At 43.0% G+C, this 17,242-nt stretch overlaps 1 protein-coding gene across 5 annotated transcripts in view; it reads right to left on the reverse strand.

The window, feature by feature from the left end:
- MARK1 (microtubule affinity regulating kinase 1) overlaps positions 1–17,242 on the reverse strand; it is a 109,021-nt gene that overhangs the window by 17,971 nt on the left and 73,808 nt on the right. For all 5 annotated transcript variants that reach the window (XM_074989935.1, XM_074989933.1, XM_074989934.1 and 2 more), the window contains exons 7-11: positions 16,508–16,564; positions 6,865–7,101; positions 6,659–6,778; positions 1,543–1,642; positions 561–673 (exon numbers count right to left, since the gene is read on the reverse strand). In XM_074989935.1, coding sequence (XP_074846036.1) covers positions 561–673; positions 1,543–1,642; positions 6,659–6,778; positions 6,865–7,101; positions 16,508–16,564 — 627 coding nt within the window. The remainder of the gene's footprint in view (positions 1–560; positions 674–1,542; positions 1,643–6,658; positions 6,779–6,864; positions 7,102–16,507; positions 16,565–17,242) is intronic.

Below are 17,242 nucleotides of genomic sequence, written 5' to 3' on the forward strand. Positions count from 1 at the left end.
GCTACTGGACTGTTTTTTTGTTTTGTGAAGATATAGGCTAATGCGGCTACCTCTCTGGGGCAACTTAACAGGTTTTGGATCAGGACCTCAGTAAGTCTTTTCACTATGAGTAGTGGATTTTTTTTTCTCTCTCTCTTTCCCCCCACCCAATTCCTTCATTTTGATGGACACAATAGACAATAGTGAGTAGAGCTGAATTTCAGAGCTTTTCAATTTTCCACATACACCACCACCGCCAATGGAACTTAACTGTCATCATCAGTGCCGCGGCTGTTACGTTTTTGGAACTCTCCTGAATATCATCAAATCATGTACAAAGCTCAACTGTCTTATAATGTGGTAAAAAGGGAACAATGACATTTTATTTATTAAATATGTGTAATCCAGGTCTGCAAAGTCAGGTTGGAGGATAAATGAACTGTCACCCAATCCAAGCTAAACTAATTCCTGAAAGTCTTAGACAAGGTGATTATAAAATCAAAGAACAAAACACAGCACGCATGTTCACTGCAACTAGATTTAAAAATCAAATTGGCAGATATAAGTTAGATAAAACTTACTTCAGGTGGTTTTCTGCCTAGAAGCAGGTAAGTAGCCATAACTTCATCATACTTTTGCTTTACTAAAGATTCATGGATCTCCTCTCTTGAAAAACCCATAGTGACCATTATGTCTATCAATAAACAAACAAGCAAACAGTTTTTTCTTAGCCAGACAAATGTCCTACAGATTCTTGATAATTTATCCACATTGAAAATGGAAAACAAAATCAGAAGAGAACCGATGAGTCTACAATTCAAATGAATCTATGCACTGTTTCTCTGTAAAAGAGAAGAGCCGATATTTAGCTGGCTCCCCATCCATTCCCCCCTCACCAGGGTTCCCAGGGCTATGGCTGCCGATAGAGCTCTGTGCCTCAGATGGCTCCCTGCCACAGGGCTGCTGGGAATTCCCATCCTCGAAGCCGGGGTTTCCGCAGCTGAGGCTGCCAGGAGGGGCTTCAGCTCCCAGACCCTGATACTGGGGCTGGTCGGGGCTCCGGATCCCAACCCCTTCTGCTAAGGGGCATGGGGCTCTGGCTGTCACCCCCATGGCAGCCTCCCAGTCCCTACACTGCTGTAGGGCAGGCAGGGACATGGAGCCCCACCACCAGCCCTGCCACAAGATCCCCAGCTGGGGGGAACACTGTTGAGGAGGTACCAGTAATGCATGCCAGCATGTACCACCACAAAAAAAGCCCCGAATCTACAAAATATTTATTCTTCAGTAATGAAAAGACTACTGGTCCTCTTTTCAGTGTCACTACTCACTTGAAAACTTTGTGCTTATGATAATTAAATGAATAAATTAAACTTTACCTAACCTGGAAACCCAAAATGTAGCTCTACAAAAAGCACTGTGAATAAACTACAATTTCTTATGTAAATAAATATCAAACACATTTTTCATTTTGTAATAAACCAATTCCCTTTGTGGCACTCCCAACTTATTCTATTTGCAATAAGACATTTGTCTATTTCCATATAATATGAAAACCCTTACCTATTCTTTTGATGTCATTAAAATCTGGTTCTGGCTCAGTATATGGCTTTAATTCTTCCTCTTCATGGCCAACATTCATCCACCGATCCTTCATAATTTGCTAGGAAATTAAATCTCAGCTAAAGTATTACACCGTTTACTAAATTAGTGCTTAAAAGCAAACTGAAAGCCTCCCATTGATTTTAATGGGATCAAATCAGCCCCTATAAACTCTGGTTTAGAAAACAAGATGTTTCTTAGCTTTAGCATCAGCCAATACATATATATGGGAATGACAGGCGGCAATACTGCTTGGCTAACTAACCAGGAACAGGACTTTTATAAAAGGAATTCTTGTATCACAGCAGTGCTCAAAAGCTACCACCACCTGCATGGTGAAAAGACAGACATTAATTGCCCTTTTCTGTAGTTACCATAATAAACCACAGGCACTCTTAAGTGAATGTTTGGGGAAATATCTGCAATTTCTAACTTGAGATGCAGCTGGCTTACAGGTTGAACCTCTCTAGACCAGCACCCATGGGACCTGACCAGTGCCGAAGTAGAGAAATTTGCCAAATCATGGCAGACCAATATTGTTCAGCAGCATTACCAGTACTTCCATGGCTGACTAGACTCTTAGAAGACAGCTAGAGGTACATTAGAGCTAACAGCACAGAACAGTAAGAGCCAGGACTGGTGGCTGTAAACAAACTTTATGGGATCAGGGGAAACTTGACCACATCCATGATAAGTGGATATCTGGCCAATTAAAATCATGCCAGATGATGGATGTTGCCAGACCAGAGAGGTTCAACCTATAAACAGGTTCTTTCTAGCTGTGTACTTTTCAACAAGGCTTTTCAAAGAAAAAATAAAACTTATGTCCTGTCATTATTTCACAAGAATATTTCATTACTGTTCACACATTATACAGTTTAACATGTCATTTTTGTCTTTAAGGCAAAAAGTTTTAAGCAGCAACATCTAAAGAAGGCTCAGAGTTTGCAATAACCATGAAGAGCAGCGAAGAAAAACTCCCTGAAACTAGTGCCGCTTCAGCTGCACACACTTATCTCTGGAGATGGTAGACTCATGTTTCTAATTAGAACACCTGGCAACATGTTGTTTTTGATGCGCTGTTTATTCTGATCTGCTCTCACTCTCTTCTCAGCTGTCCCTCTGCTCTTTGAGCCCTCAATACTCTTCTATAGCCTTCACTCCACCATCTCTTCTCCCATGTCCTGGCTTTCTGCTCTCCTTTGTTCCAATTAATTCATGCCCCTTACTTCCTCCCTCCCTCACCTCTTAAGATACTTCACATGCATAAAAAAAAATCAGAACTTTTCAAAATCCTAACAGTACGTTTAAGCATCATTATGATTGAATCCTCATCTCTGCCTCCCCGATCTGTAACTCTCATACTCTCTGCTTGGACATTCCTAGCACAGTCGGACGCTCAAGTGGGCTGAAACTCCCATTTAAATACTGAAATACAATTAAAAACTGTTCTGAAATAATTTCTCCAAATAATTTCAGATCTGGTGTAAAAGTCCCACTACGTTCCCCAATGACAGTTGTCATTAGCCAGACAGGGCTATAAATACTGGCTATAACCATATTTTTCTGTGGATTGACTCACTTAAAAATACATTCACCTGAAGAAAAGAACTGTTCCTTGTTCGGCACTCTCAGGACTTGATTGGCCCTCAATGACTAAGTTTACAGGACTAGGGGAGGTCAGTGACTGTTTCTGGCCACTGACCCCCTACTCCCAGGCTCCCTTCCTTGCTACTGGGCCTGCTGCCTGCCCGGCCACTTGACTCTGCTCCTGCCTAGGCCAGGCTCCCAGCCCCCACCCCTCTGCCACTGGTTTACCAGCCAGCCCCTGCTCCCAGCTGCCAGGGCTCTCTGGTCTAACAACATCAGGACCACTTATACTGAGGGAACAGAGAAGTTCAAGTGTACTTTCATTCCATGCAACACAGTTAATATAACAGACTCACATCCATGCATTTTTAGGAGGTTTCTCTCTTCGGCACAATGAAGAATTATTCAGAGGGAATCCCAAAGCTCCACCAAGTGTTCTCCTTAAACACATACCTATCTCTTATTAAACAGCTAGAAGCAGAGCTTATCTTTCAGCCACAATGACAGGTAGCAAAGCCTCTTTAGAGGCCAACACAAATGCCAGACTGACCAGATAGACATGTGGCCACCAAGCTACTCTCCTCACCACAGACTCCAAAAGTGTGACCTCCACAAAACACATGAGCTGAATCCCATTAAGAAAAAAAGGCTCAGTTCTGCCAGGATGAAACCCAGTGTATTGTGTTATAATATGCTAAATTCACTGAGCTTTGTCAATTAACCACATGACAAATATTATCTAGTTATTGTTCAATATCCAAAAGAGCTCACTTGCAGGAAAGCACTTTTAGAGTACATGGAAATGATCCAACCTCAGAAGGATCAATATTGTATTACTAGGGAGTTCAGACTGGCTTTTGGTCACTTAACTGTACAGAAATAACCTTGATACAGGATATTTTAAAATCTGTCTATCAACCCAAACTGTATTTCAACTGACCAGATGCTATGCAATGCAATTTTGTCTGGCATACTATGGAAGACTGACTTTATTAGTCTCAAAAGATTCACTTTTTAAAATTCTTCATAACTGTAGATCTCCATCATTGTAATTTTTCTACCTCATTTCTTTTAGACCTTGTAACCTTGTCAATTTAAAAAAAGTTCAAAGGAGTTTCTGGAATTGGACCTGCCCCTAAACAGCAAAGTCAAAAATATCTGTGATTGTAAAACAACACTTCCCTCTTTTTAAAATATGTTTCTCTGTTAGTATGGGAAAGACCTACACAAACCAGGTTTATAAAATTTATATAAACACAAGCACAAAGGCTAAGCTTACTGTTTAAGGTGCTGTTTTCCAATTCCAATTTTGCTGCCACTGTGTCTAGTGAATACCCTCTTGGATGTTTTTTGGGGGGTGGGGGGGGAGAAGAAATCATGCCCTGGAGCAGCACGAGAAAGTCACGAGAGTGCACGGCTCAGAAATAACAAATGAGTATGAACAAAAGTGTAAAGCTGCCTATGCAAAATGCTGTCAACTAAAAAGAGAATAGTATTTTTAAATGTTTTCAGCTCCGATCACCACATATATTAATTGCTACAGACACAAGCACAATATTTTCTGATGGAAATGCAAATTTAAGGTCGATTTTGTCCTTCTAGGCTCACATGCTGAAGAGGACTAGAAGCAGCTCTCAGACAGATACATAAACAATTTCTTTCCAAGCCACATTGCCTAAAATTTTCACCACAAACAATACTTGATATCTCATTAATAAAATGTATTTTTGTGGTGGCTCTCTTCTTCAAATTAAAGGATGGACTCTTGCCCAGTATTTCATTTCAAGAGTACCTCAGACTGTTTATTCACTCTCTTTTTAAAGATACTTGGCAGCAACCCATTTTCTACCCTTGAAAAGCAGGCTCCTGTGTGGCTGCAATGAATACTACTCTAAAGGGACAAGAATGGGGTTCAGACAACAGAAGTAGTTGATTGTCATACTTATAAATATTGAGGGGACAAGTTACGTCTCTAGGATTCCAAGAATCTTTATTGTCAAGAATTGGACCTGAGTCTCTCTACAAGCAGAGCCTTTTTAACAGAAAATTAGAAGAAGCCAATGATACTGCAGTCAGTCTTTTGGATTCTTGCGGTGACGAAGCTCTTATCAGTGTTTTCTCTAGGGAGGAATATAATGTAATTCATTGCAGTCAACCAAGCAAAAGACACCACTTCCCTTCCCCCTTCCATCAACTGTTGCACAGAGCAGCTATTCTAAGGTGAAAAACACTTTGTGACAAATAAAGTAAGCCCGGCTGGAAAGAAAAGATAGTATATGAGCACAGCTCGCTGTGAGTACATGTTCTAGTTAGGTATACCAGAAGTGCAAATCACTACACTAGAAAGAAAAATAATTAAATGTGCTTAATTCTCTGGAACACCAGCCTCTGCCATGAAAGCCAACCTATGAAGATGAAATAAAGGTCACTGGTGGCTAATGCACACTAAACTTAAAACATTTTATCATCCTTTGTACTTTTTATTGTGACTACTGAATGGATACTATCACATAATAAATCTTCCTCTGCCACAGACCCCCAAAAGCAATACAAAAGGGCACTTAGCTGTGTGTTCTGAATCTATAAACAAATAAATATTTGGCTATTTGGTAGAATAGGAATCATGAGCCAATCAGCAAACATATGCTGTCACAGGAATGAGCATTTTAAATTCAACTATGTGAATACGTTGTATATTCTGAAACATCCTAGGAAACCCAAACTACTAGGAACCAGATTTCTACCCTTCCCACAATATATCTCCCATATACTTCTGCAGAGAAAATAGCATGACTCCATTCAATATGAATTCTCATAAAACAGATGATTTTTAGCTTTAGGACAGGCCAGAACGAGTAATACACTTTCTTGGTTACCAAGGGATACATTATTAATGCCTAGGAAGTTTGGAGAGCAAACAAGAGTAAGCAAAACTAGCTAACAACCACTGAGTTTACCATTGTAGTGGGTTTCAATATTTGTATTTATGATACCAAGCAAATGAAAACTCACTTCCCATTACAGACAGAACTATTAAATTTGCCTCCACATTCCAGGCAGTAGGCTGGCAATTTTAAGTTATGGCAAGAACTCTCAGACATTGCTTCAAACTTCCACGCCCCGCCCTGACCCAGCCAAAAAAGTTACTCCAAACAAGCAACTATAAACCTGTTCTATTTTTTTTCCCCCACATTGTTTCAACTACCACACTGTTGGATCATTTGCACCAGTTCAAATGGAAGCAGTCTGCACTTCCTAATGGTCTGAAAGTGACAGTCCTTTGATCAGCCAAAGTTTAGTAAGGGAAAAAGAGTCCATTGCTTATGGCCTCATATTCAAATTGCACTGCTTTCTCACACTACTAGAAACCGCAGGCTTCAAACATAAGTAAAGTGGGATTTCACATCCAAAAATAATGCCCTATCTGGTTACTGAAATAAGTAATTCATTCTTGCTCTCAAGATAATTTCAGAAAGAAATTACTTACTTCCAAGCTCCCTCGTTTTATTGGATTCAGTACCAATAGTTTTTTTAGTAGATTTTCACAGTCTGTGGACATATAGAATGGAATACGGTACTTCCCCCGTAATACTCTCTCCCTCAGTTCCTAGGAAGAAAATAAAGAGAAGAAACTATATTCTTGACACTGAAAAGTTTGCAAATTCAAATTGAGATTTCAAATTTCATCTGTACCTTTAAATTCTGACCATCAAATGGCAATGAGCCACTGACTAGTGTGTAAAGAATAACTCCAAGACTCCACACATCGACTTCTGGGCCATCATATTTTTTTCCTTGAAAAAGTTCAGGAGCAGCATAGGGTGGGCTTCCACAAAACGTGTCTAGTTTGTTGCCAATTGTAAATTCATTACTAAAACCAAAATCTGCAATTTTAATGTTCATGTCTGCATCGAGTAGAAGGTTCTCTGCCTACAAGAAAAGCATGGGGGAAAAATGAACAATTTATACAAGAAAAATAAAGATCAACAAATATGTGTTCGCCATTTGTTCATAAGAAAAGTCATATTTTCCAAAATATGCATTGTGATTGTAATTCAAGACCAAAGGATGCAAACCTTGTGAACACACTACTGAGAATAGTCATTTAAAATATTTGGAGGCCAGTTCTGAGATGCATATCAACATAATTCAAAGGCTTCCTTCTTTGGACAATAATTTACAGTGTATAAAGTTAGACAGCAGTTAAAACTAGCTGATTGTGGATTCAAAAGCAACCTGGTTCTTTTAAGCAGAAAGCTTTGGCCTAGAAGACTTAACCAATTTATTCTGAAAGGATATAAATTGAGTTCTATGCATGTTGCCCTGTGTCAAGGTATCTGTGTGAAGACAAGGGGTTGATTATCATTGGTTACTAAAGCATGTTGATTTAAATTAAACATAGCTTATATGTGGTACACTTTTCTAATTAAGAAGATACACTACATCTGCATGAATTTATTTAAGCAGTTATACAGCTTGAGACACTCTTAATTTTTACATACTTTACATTAGAAAAGAGTGAATTTTTCTTTTTTTTTTTTTACTTTTGATGCAAGTCAAGGTGCATTTGGATAAAAATTGGAATTTAACTGTACAAAACAATTTTATAGAACTGTTTTATCACTTAAATAGAACTATCTTAAATATGCTGTATATATGAGAAGAATGGCTGATCAAAACAAGTTTTGCATGCAACATTTACTGATTAGACAAAAGGAGGTATCTTTAGTTATTAAATGGAACTGGTTGTTTCTGGTCACTGGGCCCCTCAAGATATTTAGAACTAGTTGAACTCATCTTCTCACATCTCACTTTTATTTAGAAATTGGAAGGAAAAAAAACCCAGTTTCCTTGTTTTTCCAACTCTCCTTAGAGCTGGTCTTTGAACTACATTAGCAGAATAAACTCAATTGAAGAAAGTACGCTCTTCCCCACACAAAAAAGTCCTACTGCTGCGAAAAGCTGATCCTGCACTTCAACTAACTGTTACCAGTGTCTAGATAGTGACTTTCACCAGGTCAGTGGTTCAAATTTGTTTAAAAATTTCAGCAACAAATATGTACTGTGTAATTACTTAAACTTAATTATAGTAAGCTTAGGCCTCAATAAAGATTTGCACTTTAATTTTTAAGCAGGTTTGTTTTTAAAAAGAAAATTTAAATTTATTTTAAATAAAAATCCATCTTAAATTGAGAAAAAATGTTCAGGGTTTTTCCCACCCTCATTTAGAATTTTAATACAGAAGTGTCTACTTAAACAATAGCTATTTTGTGGTACTTTCTGTATTTTATTTCACCATTCTTTCCTTAAGCTTCCCCTCCCCCATCATTATTCAGCAGCAGCAGGGCAAATCTCAGAAACACGTTTCGCTAATGTGCCATGTGTGTTCACACAATGGAATATTAGATAGTGTATAGAAAAACAGATTACACAGAAAACAAGAAAATACAGCTAACAGGCTGCTAAAAAGTAAACTAATTGTTGGCTTGTTTTGTTAATCCCATCACTTGAACTGTTCTTCATGACCTCAATATCACTTGCACTGAAACCCACGGAGTTCTTTTACAGTCAAAAGGAAGCCAGATTTGGCTTCCTCATGACTCCTTCCAACTACACTCCAGCAAGTCTCTTGGTATGCAGTCAGTGTCAATTTGCCTTTTATACCGGTCACTTGGGAGAATCCCTGACCTCCCTTTCTAATTCTGTTTGGAAACTATTTAAAAAGATTACTGAGCTATTCTGGAGACAAGAACCCTTGCTAACTTGTAGAAGTAATTAGAAAGATTGGAGAAAAGAGAAAATGAGGGAAGGGAATACACAAGGAGAGAAGAAATTCTTGGTTCTATTTTAATTTATCAAAAATCATAATTGAAAACAGTTCAAACCATTTCTGTACTCAAACCTGGACTACTTAAATTATTTCATTGTAACTTGAGGATGCTTGCTGTTAACTGTACCCAGCATATCCTTAGCTATAAAAGCTCAGCCTTTGGTCTGTGAGCTGGTGCATCTCAGGATACAATTATTATATTTTAAAAAGGAAATATTCTGAAGTTACAATGAACTCTCTCTTTATTGGTTAATCCTTTACAGCTAATTCTCTTTTAGGCTTTTGTTTGTCTTTTCACAAGAAAGAGAGTTGCCTAAAAATCATCCTTTAACACAGCATTATCACCAGATTTTCTCATACTTAGGGACCTACCAAATTCACAGTCATGAAAATAAACCACAAACCAAGAAATCTGTTTTTTCTTGCAAAATCTGGCTATTAGGGGGCGCTGTGTATTACTGCCCTTATTTCTGCACTGCCTTCAGAATTAGATGCCCATCTAGCAGCCACTGCTCTCTGGCACTCCAGCTCTGAAAGCATCACTGCCACTGGCAGCAGTGCAGAAATGAGAATGCCAATACAACATCTTGCCACTCTCAGTTCTGTGCTGCTGGCAGCAGCACTGCCATCAGAGCTGGGAGCCTTGCCAGCAGCTGCCACTCTCTCTGCCTAGCTCTGAAAGCAGCTCAGAAGCAAGACTGTCAATACCACAATCGACCCCCACACAGTAGCCTTATGTCCTTCCGCAGTTTGAGAAATGCTTACTTTAAGCCCATGCTTATATTTGAAAACACATATTCATGCTTTGTGACACCACAATGAAATTTAAATATCTGAAACTGTGAAATTCTAGATTTTAAAATGCAGTGATCGTGAATGAGTACCAGAGGACAAGGGGAGACAGAGACATCAGAGGGTTAGAGACCCTTGATGATGACCTCTTCTCAAGCAGCAAGTTTTGATATTATTCATTTGATATCGCAAATGGATATGTAGGCTGTTGGTCCCAATTGACAAATATTTCTTGACCGTTAAGTCTTTCCCAGATGATTCAAGATTGCTTTCAGGTTTTCTCCTAAGGTGAACATTTTCTGTAGCCATTTCTGTATGGAACGTTATCAAAGTTATGCTGCAAACATAAATTCCCGAAGATCTTAGGGTTGCATGAAAATATTTTCAAGGATTAAGGCCTCATCTGCCTTGGTATTCAATTCACACCGTTCCAAAGGCAAGTCTCTTCTGGTAACCTGCACCTCCCTAAGAAAGCCATATGCTTGTAGCTAGGATGACTGCCTCACATCAGTTGAAGTTGCCACAGGCCTAGCTGCCACACCCGTATCATGGAGCTGTGCTAGGAGGGAAGTATGTGAAACAAGCTGTCCGTCAGTAATCAGTTGTTTAAGATCCTCTCCGAAATCCTGCAGGATCTCGCCAGTGAACGCTACAATGTTTTCATAAGTCAAAAATCCATTTTGCCAAGAGCAACTGACGCTGGAGAACCTCATCTCCCAGCTTGCAGAAGAGTAGTTTTATGCATCTGCAAAGTAATTTTCTGGGCTCCCTGTTTCAGGGGATAACTTTCAAAGGACCATGGTTTCCATTGTTTCTAGACTGCAGATACCACAAGGGATTCTATCACAGACTATGAGTAAAGCAGCTCAAATCCAAAAGACAAGACCTGGTACCAATGCACTGCACATTTTCTTGTACAAACTCTCAAGACTGGTGTTTGTGAGATGAGTTTTGCAGGATCCAAAAGTCCTTCAGTTAAAAGCATTTTTTAGCTAACTTGGCACACTGGTGTGCAGAAAGTCCAAGAGCTTGTGATACCTTTCTTGGTTTACTTCTTCCAGTACCCTCATTGTGTTTGTCTGTGCTGGGTAGTTCTTGGAAGGATTTGTAGTCAACCAGTTTAAGAATGATTACAGCAGAACCATCTCATCTGCAGACAGTACATTTAGGTTCTCAGTCTGAAGCTCCACATCACGGTCTTGGATCCAGACCTTCGTCAATAAGGGAAGATTACAGAATAGTTTTGGGTGCTACTCTGTGACAGCAGAAATGAGAGTGTTACATCTAGCCATGATGCAAATGCTGCTTTCCATTCACTGAAAAGCCCATGTGTCCCTTCTCACAAAGTATTAAAGGTGCTAGTAAGGATAAGGAGCAGGGGGACCATGATGGAGGACACCAGGAATTAGGATCCCTAAGTCTTTAGGGAATAAAATAATAGCAGTAAACCTTGGATTCCCTTTCAAAAGGTGTAAATCATCAACCATGACCCTAGAGAAGACGACGGCTATTTGCTATCATCAGAAGCTAAGGAGTACTTCACCAGAAGTAATGGAGGAGAAGCGGCATTAGTATTAGACACACCTCATCACTAGTCAGTATCAGTCTGTGAAATACTTGCTACCAGAGGAGGCAAACCTTAGTAGAAGCTAACAGTGATGAATTGGTACAGATAGAACAGATCTGCCAGTACCATAAAACTCCTCAGTACTGGTACCCAGGTCCCAAGTAGAGGTAAATCACTGACACTGATACCAGAATGGTTGGTACTGAAGAAGCCAATACTGTGTGCTTCAGTGTTGCCCATGCTTCTGGTGAAGTGACTGGATCCCCCATGGATCACAATGGGTCCTGCAGACAAATGCAGATTTATGTTCCTTCGAGCTTGCTTCCAGTTTAGGAGAACTAGATCTCATCACTTTCAGATCAGAATGCTCCTCTGCCCCGCTGCCATTAGAGTTATTACCAGCTAAGAAGGGAGACTATCCACATCAAAGGAACAGGCTGATGAAGAGATGACAGCACAACAGCATTTGCTGATGACAACTGATCAGGATTTTTTGCCCCAGGGATCCTGGGGTCTAAAGAGGGATCAATGGATTTTTCCATTAAGAACATTTTTAGATATGCATCACTAACTTTCTACATTCTCCACTGAGAATGATTTACAAATCAATCTCCTGTCAGCAACATGCCCTTCCCCAAACACATGTGGTGTGACCAAAATAAAGGGGGATTACTGTTTCCCTGGAGGGGCATTCTGAAACCCAGGCAATTTTGGCTCCACCACAACAGGCAGGATGCTATCCTGGGTAGATCCTGAAAGAAACAAGTTCCCTGCAACAGGCACAGAAATAACTATTTGCAAAGATCAATAAAACCTGCACAGTGAACTAAAGCACTCATATACATCAGCATTCCAACTCTGAACCACAAATACTTGTAGCGTGCAAGAAAAACAGACCCCTCCCCCAAGATTTCTCACAAATTTTAGAAGACATGATTAATATGCATTAAAATCCCCAGAGAAAAGAGATAAAACCCCCAGATTTCTCTCACATGTTAAAAGGCATGATTAGTTTAACCATTTTACTATGAATTTTCTTAATCCTTAAACCACGATAGCTGGAAGTATTTGAGAGTATAATAAACATGCATCAAAAGGAGCTTTTTCATTTTCAATTTGCTGTTATTAGTATATCATTTCTTAGGTTACAATTCTGTCAAGGATATTTTTTAGTAGAAGTCAGGGACAGACAGCAGGCAAAAAACAAACATTTGTGGAAGCTGGCAAGCTATCCCTGACTTCTATTAAAAATACCTGGGCTGGGAGGAGGGGGATAACAAGCAAAGCGCTACTGGGGTTTGCAGCTGTTACAGCCTCTACTGCCCTGAAGCTGCTATAGCCATGGTCCAGAACTCACAGAGGTCCTACAAAGTTTTCCGTGACGGAGTCATACCATTAATCATAGGACTACATCTACACCAGAGGGTTTTGTTGACAGCAGAGCATCCATATTCCCAAGGGGGTCTGTCAACAGTGAATGGACAGAGTGTGGCACTTCTGTCAACAGCATTATCCTGCTCCCCACGAGGAAGAACGCCTGTTGACAGATCTGGCAACAAAAAGCCAGTCTGGACATTCTGGGGGGCGCTTTGTCAACAGAAAAGACCTCCAGGGTGCAGTGCAGGTGCCCTGGGGGAAGCTCTGTCCACAGCAATCAAACCGTATCATCCCTGTTTCTGGCCATCCTGAAAGCTGCAGGGAAGCCGGGAAACCCTGTGGCAGAAAGCTGAGAGCATGAAAACAGCATAGCAATGCACAGCTGTGTCCCACACCCTTGCAGCCACTCCCTCCCTGAGATCCTCCCTAGGCCCTTGAGGGAGCAGATCGAGGGGTCAAAGGAGCCACCCCAGGGCACCAAGAGACGGGCCCCATCCCAGACCAGGACAGCGGTCAAGGCCCTCCTAGACCTGTGGGGCAATGAAAAGACCCTCCTCGATCCCAAGGCAAAGCAACACAATGCCTCCACCCAGCTGGCCACTACCCTGATGGCACAGGCCCACCCTGCCCACACCATGAAGCGGGTGCAGGTCAAGGTGAAAGAGCTCCAGTAGAACTACACTTGGGCCCACAATAGCAGCCAGCGACTTGGAGCAGGAACCACTACTTGCCCTTATTTCCGGGAGCTGCACCAGCTCCTGGGGCCAGACAACACTTCCCCACTGACCTCCCTTGTCAATACGGTGCTGGAGCCCTCCCCACCAACGCTCCGCATGCAGCCGGAGCCCAAGGAGGAGGAGAGGAGCAGCACCCCAGGACCCAACCCCCACTGGAGCCGGACATGGGGTCAGAAGCAAGTGGCAGCACACTGGTCATCGCCCTGGAGTCAGCACCTACCAGCCAGGCCACCTCCAGTGCACCTTCAGAGCTAGGCGAGGGCCCCTCCAGTAAGTACCCCGGGTGTCGCAAACCCCAAGGCATGGGAGGCAGTCGCAGACGGGGTGCTCTGCGGCCATTGCTGGCCAGCTTGGGTTGAACCTTGCATTGCAATCACAGCACATGGATCACTGTGCAAGATAGTGTGTCCCACCCAGACCCAGCAGGCAACCACCGGGCAGAGATGCCAGCCTGATCCCAGGCAGACTGAGGAGTGCGGCTCCCAGCACAAGGGCATGCCTGCAGGTGAAAAGTCAGCACCTGCTCCCAAGGACAGCACTAGGAGCTACATGTGTGGGTAGGGAGAGGTCTCAGAGAAGGCCAGCACTCAAGGTCCCTGCTCCCCTGCGGGGTCACAGCCCTCTACCTCTTCCATGGGCTGAGGCTCCCCCAACCCTGTCCCAAGCCCCCACCCCACACTGTAAATAGTTCATTGCACTTCACTTTGTTGTAAATAGTTTTGTATTACAGTTTCTTTTGCACTGGTTCCCTCCCTCCCCACCCCCAGTAAAATACAGTTATTTGTTCACCACACCCGCATTCCTCTTCATTTTGCAGGGGTTGGGAAGGGGTGAGTGGTGAAGGGAGGGTTTGTGGTGGGGATGGCAGAGGGCTAAGGGCTTGAGGAGTGCCCTCAGGAGGATCATTAGGGACTGTGGGGAAGCTCTCACTCAGGGCCTCGTGGATCTGCAGACTGTCCTGATGTACCTGGCGGATCAGAGCTGTGTCTGGCTGCTCAGACACACCACCAGCATCCGCCCCCACACCCTGGGAGGAAGGCCTCCCCCTTTTCCTTCACTATGTTGTAGAAGGTACAACATGCAGCCACAACTTGAGGGATGTTGTGCTCCCTAACATCCAGATGGGTGAACAGGCACTTGAAGCATGCCTTGAGGCAGCCAACGGCACACTTGGCCTACATCTGGGCCCAGCTGAGTTGAGCATTAAAGAGTTCCTGGCTTGGGTCTAGCTGGCTGGTGTACAGCTTCTTAAGCCAGGGCAGGAGGGGATAGGCCGTGTCCTCCACAATGCACAGAGGCATGTGCATGTCCCTGACTGCCAGCTCCCAACAGGGGAGGAAAGTGCCCACCTTCATCCTCTGGCAAAGGCTGGAGTTGTGGAACACAGGGAAGTCATGTGCCCAGGCCAACCACCTGATGCAAATGTTGATCAAGTGTACACGGTGGTCAACCAGAACCTGAAGCACCATTGGAGAAATATCCCCTTCAGTTGATATACTTGGCTGCACTATGGTCCAGGGCACAGATTGGGAATTGGGCCCTGTCGATAGCCCCAAAACAGTTTGGGAACCCCAGGGCAGCACACTCAGTCACACCCACATCCCCAAGATGGATGACCCTCTGCAGCAGGAGCACGTTGATGGCCATCACAACCTGCAAAAAGAGAGGACCGGACACATGTCAGCAACTAAGAGAGGGAGCTCCTGGGGCCCAGAATGGGGGTCCCCTGCCCCCCCCCAACCACTCCAGGATCCTCCCCATGTGAGACTGCACCACCCTCCCCAGGCAGCAGGGCTGTGTGAGGGTGAGATGACACAGTGCCCCAGGGACAAGGCTTCCCCCCATACCTTACCCCACTTCCCAAAGGTCCCCCTTTGGCGACACACAGATACACCCCATATATGCAAGGACTACAGCGCGAGAGTGCATTACCTCCATGAGGAGGGCCCCGATGCATGCCAAACTGGTTGCCCACCGGTGGTAGCTGTTGGGGGTGGAGAGCTTCCAGAGAGTGATGGAGACCTGCTTTTCCACAGGGATGGCAGGCGACAGCCAGATGTCTTTTCTCCCGAGGGCAAGGGCGAGCCAGGTGTAGAGCTCCAGGAAGGAGTCCTTCCCCATGCAGAAGTTCTCGAACCACTGCTGGTCATCCCACTGTCCCATGACCAGCCAGTCCCACCAGTAGGTACTGCTGTGGTGCTTCCAGATCCACCAGTGCACTTGAGAAGGGAGTGAGGAGCGAGGGCAGGTGGGACAATGAGGCACCAACAGCATGTTCCTCAAAAATGGTGAAAGGCTCACCTTCCCAGAGGAGGAGGAGGAGGGCCATAAGTATGGCCATGAGGATGTGCAGCAGGTGCTGAAGCACTTCTGGGTGGGGTCAGTGCAAGCCCAGGGGCTGCTCTTGTACCACAGTTGGCTACAAAGCACTGTCTCTCTCAGCAAGTGACCAAACCCTGCTGTAGCAGCTGTGCCGTCCCTCATGGAAGTAGGCAAGTCTCAGCATGGTCAAGAAATGGGTGTTGGTGCGCGTGGGCTTTAAGGGCGCATTTTGCCAGGGCTGGCGACATTGCCAGGCATGTGACCCTGTCTGACGGCGTTCTGGGGCCAGTCTGTCCAGAGAGCAGCTGGGCAGTTACTGTTGACAGAGTGGATCACTTTTTCAATCCACTTTGCTGTCTGGCTGCAGTCTGTCGATGGATGTTTTGTTGGAAGATCTCTTCCAACAGAAACTTCTGTTGACGGGTTGCTCTAGTCTAGTGAAGACACTAGACAGTAATGCCAGAGACATGGGTTCTTCTCCTGTCTCTATTACAGGCTTCTTTATAGGGCTGGGCAACCCACTTAATATCTTTATAGTGCGATCCCCCAAGTATGAAAAAAAAGAGAATTGTACTTCCCACCTATGAGTGGTGTTGTGAAGCTAATTCATTTATGTGCTGAGCACTCATGCTACAAGCAAAGGAAAAAGAAATACGTGAAGCTACTTTAATACTGTCAATTAGTTAAGTAAAAAATAAAGCAGCAACATACCTTCAGATCACGATGAACAATGCACTTTTGATGACAGTATTGCACAGCAGACACAATCTGAAATAGAAACATTTTCTGTAAGAATTTGAATCCATATATAATAAAGGTTTTTTAATATCTTACACTTAAATTTGCCTCTTAGTATGCGTTGGTGGAGAATTTAGTATTTTTACGTTTAGGGAGTGCAAAAATCCCTACAGTAACTGATATGCTTTTGGATGTTTGTGCCAGAGATCAGAAATACACAGAAACACCAACTGCTCTTTTTAGTAGACGAGATCCTGGGAGCCAAAATCTGAGGTTGGTCTCAAACATTTATGGAAAAAGCACATTGTCAGCCTCATCTTTCTGAGCTTACATATTCCTTTGAAAGTGAACAGCACTGGCTAGATATATGCCTGTCCCCTCCACAAAATAAACATTTGGTAGCAGGATGGCAATACCACATAAAGGGCAGTATTTGAAACATGAAGAGATCTTGGCTTAGCCATGAAGATTGTGAATCCAGTGCAAGGCAACCAAAAATTAAGGACTATGGTTACCCAAATACAACCTCTAAGAAAAATATTTATTAACTAATCCTATGCAAAACATACCCACCCACACAAAGAAATAGACAGCACTAGGCATGTACTGTCGGCCTAGGCTACAATTAGGAGATACTGAGATGTCTGTCCCTCCTTGGCCTTTTTATACCCACAGCCAGAAGACTGCACAAGGGCTTTGGACTGCAAG

Source organism: Carettochelys insculpta, chromosome 3 (assembly GCF_033958435.1).
Source record: "Carettochelys insculpta isolate YL-2023 chromosome 3, ASM3395843v1, whole genome shotgun sequence".
NCBI lineage: Eukaryota > Metazoa > Chordata > Testudines > Carettochelyidae > Carettochelys > Carettochelys insculpta.